The sequence below is a fragment of the Akebia trifoliata genome, chromosome 11, assembly GCF_017979445.1.
Source record: "Akebia trifoliata isolate Shusen 1 chromosome 11, ASM1797944v1, whole genome shotgun sequence".
Classification (NCBI taxonomy): Eukaryota; Viridiplantae; Streptophyta; class Magnoliopsida; order Ranunculales; family Lardizabalaceae; genus Akebia; species Akebia trifoliata.
The window spans coordinates 6,034,710-6,037,755 of NC_141385.1; the positions used below are offsets into that span (position 1 = coordinate 6,034,710).

A 3,046-nucleotide genomic window follows, 5' to 3' on the forward strand; every position below is an offset into this window, starting at 1 on the left:
AAAAATAATTTTAGAGAGCTACTATTGCCACACCAATTCCTATATAAATCACCAAAGAAATGCACAAAGTTGGTGTGGCATCAGTAAAAATTGGTGAGGCAATAGCAACTCTCTGATTTTAAAGTATTTATATTTTACTAATTTATTCAAGTTAATCGAGAGTCCCCCTTAGAGACACCCTCAGGGATTTGTCCCAAAAAATTGCCTAGTTCGTCTGAGGGGGGATTACACATGCCCTGAGGATTAGTCGGGTGCTCTAAGAGATACGGATACCTTGGTTCTGAAAAAGAAACAAATTGACGATCCAAAATGGTGTCTTATTCCTATAACAACGTTAGATTTCTACCTGACATATTTTTATTGGAGTTCAAACACATTGGACTGCATGCACAGCTTGGTTAAGAGCGCTAGGGTTTTAAACTCCAACAAAAACATGCCATGTAGACATCATATATAACTAATTAATGGTGATAAGGGAAGAGAATACAGGATAATCACTGACAACTGATTATACAGGTAACCTGTAATCTTTTCCCACATGTCTCTATCTCATTCATTCTTTAGACAGTCACTTTGACACGGGGAGAACCCTAACCAAAACCAATCCAATGGGCTTGGACTAGGACTTTCAATGGGCTGATTAAAGCAGTAAATGGGCTGGTGCCATAGAACAATCACTTATGCACAATTTCGACCCAAACCACAAGTATTCGAGTCTATTTACAAACCCGGCTGGATTTATTTCAAAACATTATTTGTTTCGGTATATATAGGGCCAGGTCGGTCCATTTTAACAAGCCTAGCCTCCAAATCAAAGGCCCATCCTTAAACATAATCCGCCTACCTAACCAAATAAATAAACAGCCTAGTACACTATCCAAACCAAACACCATGGGTCCGGCCAGATGAAGGCCGGGGCCATTGACAGGCTTACCCATCCGAAAATTCAACTCTAATTAGTTAATTGAGATCATTAACTCTATCTTTGGATCCTTGTTAGCAACTCATCAAACGGTAAAAATTCGATTCGTGAAAAAATCAAGTTCTATTCAATTTTGGATTGCAAAAATCCAATCTAAAATTCAACCAAAAATTCGATAAATAAAAAATATGATGATTCAATGTATATTATCCGTTTCATTTCAAAAAATCAAAAACAAAAAATTTGGTCATCTGATAGTGATGTTAATAGTGATGGTAATAAAGATGGTGGTGATAATGAGGACATTGAGATTATTGCTCCATTAATTTTAAAAGAAACCAAAATCAAGGGACAAATCATCAATTTGAAAAATTAAGGTAGAATCTCAAATAAATGTAGATGGTCATGTTATTATCTTTTTAAAGATAAAATGAATATTTGTCACGTAAAAATGTGGATTCTTCCAAAATTTTGAAGCATGATCACTTCAAAGTCAACTTGTGTGTAAACTTTGCAACATAACAGGTTATAGTGCATTTTTTTTTCCATTGAGTTTTGTAAAAATTCATAGTAGTCGTAAAATTCCCAAAGTTCATATTTTATTCTTTTCAAACTTAAAATCTGTGAATTATTCAGAATACTTCAATAATTCGGAGAATAATACTTTCATTGAAAAAAATAAAAAATTCATGAATTTTTCAAGAATTAGGCGGGAGATTGCTAACAAGGGTTTGGATTGAGAGAACTAGAGAGAAGAGAAGAGAGAAGAAATGAGTTTCACTCCATTTTCTCTTGTTTGGATTGTTAAGAGGGGAGAGAAGAGTTTTGTTTCTCTCCAATAGTGGAGAGAAAAGGGTTTAAAATATTTTACAATTCCAAGGCATTTTAAAATTTCAACATTGCCCCCAGATTAATTCTTTCCTATCCATCCAAACAAAGTGGAGAAAAGAGTACCAAAAAATGGGATGTTGAACACATCAGATTTTGAAATAAGAAATATCCCTCTCTTATCTAGAACAATGACCATGAAAAACCCATATTGTAGAACTCCTGATCTTTAATGGATGATTTAGGGTTTGATAGAACAAAAAAAAAAAAAAAATTCACTTGCATCAGCAACCTCTCTTCTTATGCACTAAGAAAAAGAACATATAAAAAAAAAAAAAAAAAAAATTGGGTTTAGAAAAAAAAACCAATCAATCAACCTCCCAACTTCCTTTTCTCCTTATCCAATTCTTCAAAAAAGCTTACAAGTGCTTTCATGTTTTTGACTTGGCCTTGCAAGGCCAAAATATAACCAGCTGTTTCTTCAAACAACTTGTCAATCTCAAATGATTCACCACCAGGGACAAGCCTCTGCAATGCCATGATCTTCTTCTCTATCCCCACCTCATCATCATCATCACCATCACCATCACCATCATCACACATATTCTGATAGAACCCATCATTGAAATGTGGGGTCTCTTTCTTCTGAAACTTTGTGTTTCTTCCAAGTCTTTTGTGTCTATGATGAAGATTTCCATTAGTCGATTGATTTACATGAGAACCCATCATCATCATCACCTTCTGTGATTCTTGTTTGACTCTCCTCTCTCTTCTTAGAACTGTACTTTTTAAGGTTCCATGGCTTTGAGAGGTCTTCTCCATTGATGGAGAGAGAAGCAAGAGAAATGCAGATAATATTAAAAGAAGGGACGAGAGAGTGTATGTATGATGATGGCCTACTAGTGGGTTAAATTATTGTTGAGCTCTAGAAATGTCAATGCCAACTAAGTTGGGCCCACCTAGTTTTGGCTTTCCAATTACTGTTTTCCTGCTGACCTATGTATTGGCTTGGCTTGGCTTGGCTTGTCTAGTCAACTAGTTTTGTGCTCCTTGAAAAATAAGTTAAATAATTTTATTATAAAAAATAAAATTCTGTCTTTTATGTAATTAATTGATTTGAAATCAACACTATCTTTCCTAATAGAAAAGAAAAAATGAGTTGAAAATTTTAAAAGATTTAGAAAAACTTATACAGTAAAGAAAGAGCTGCTATAGGTAACCCAATAGAATTTCTCTATTTTTTTTTTTTTATTAGATATCTAATATTTTTTTTGGATTTAGGATTTTATATGAGCT

The 3,046-nt window shown here is 33.9% G+C and overlaps 1 protein-coding gene across 1 annotated transcript; it reads right to left on the reverse strand.

Annotated features, from left to right (window-relative positions):
• Positions 1–1,597: 1,597 nt before the first annotated feature.
• Positions 1,598–2,635, reverse strand: LOC147390579 (uncharacterized). The gene has a single exon (XM_086459854.1). The coding sequence runs from the start codon at positions 2,570–2,572 to the stop codon at positions 2,123–2,125; it is 450 nt and encodes a 149-aa protein (XP_086315980.1). The 5' UTR covers positions 2,573–2,635; the 3' UTR covers positions 1,598–2,122.
• Positions 2,636–3,046: the final 411 nt, after the last annotated feature.

Excerpts from the sequence above, each read along its gene's own strand:
- LOC147390579 (XM_086459854.1), bottom strand. The coding sequence starts at position 2,572 with ATGGAGAAGACCTCTCAAAGCCATGGAACCTTAAAAAGTACAGTTCTA.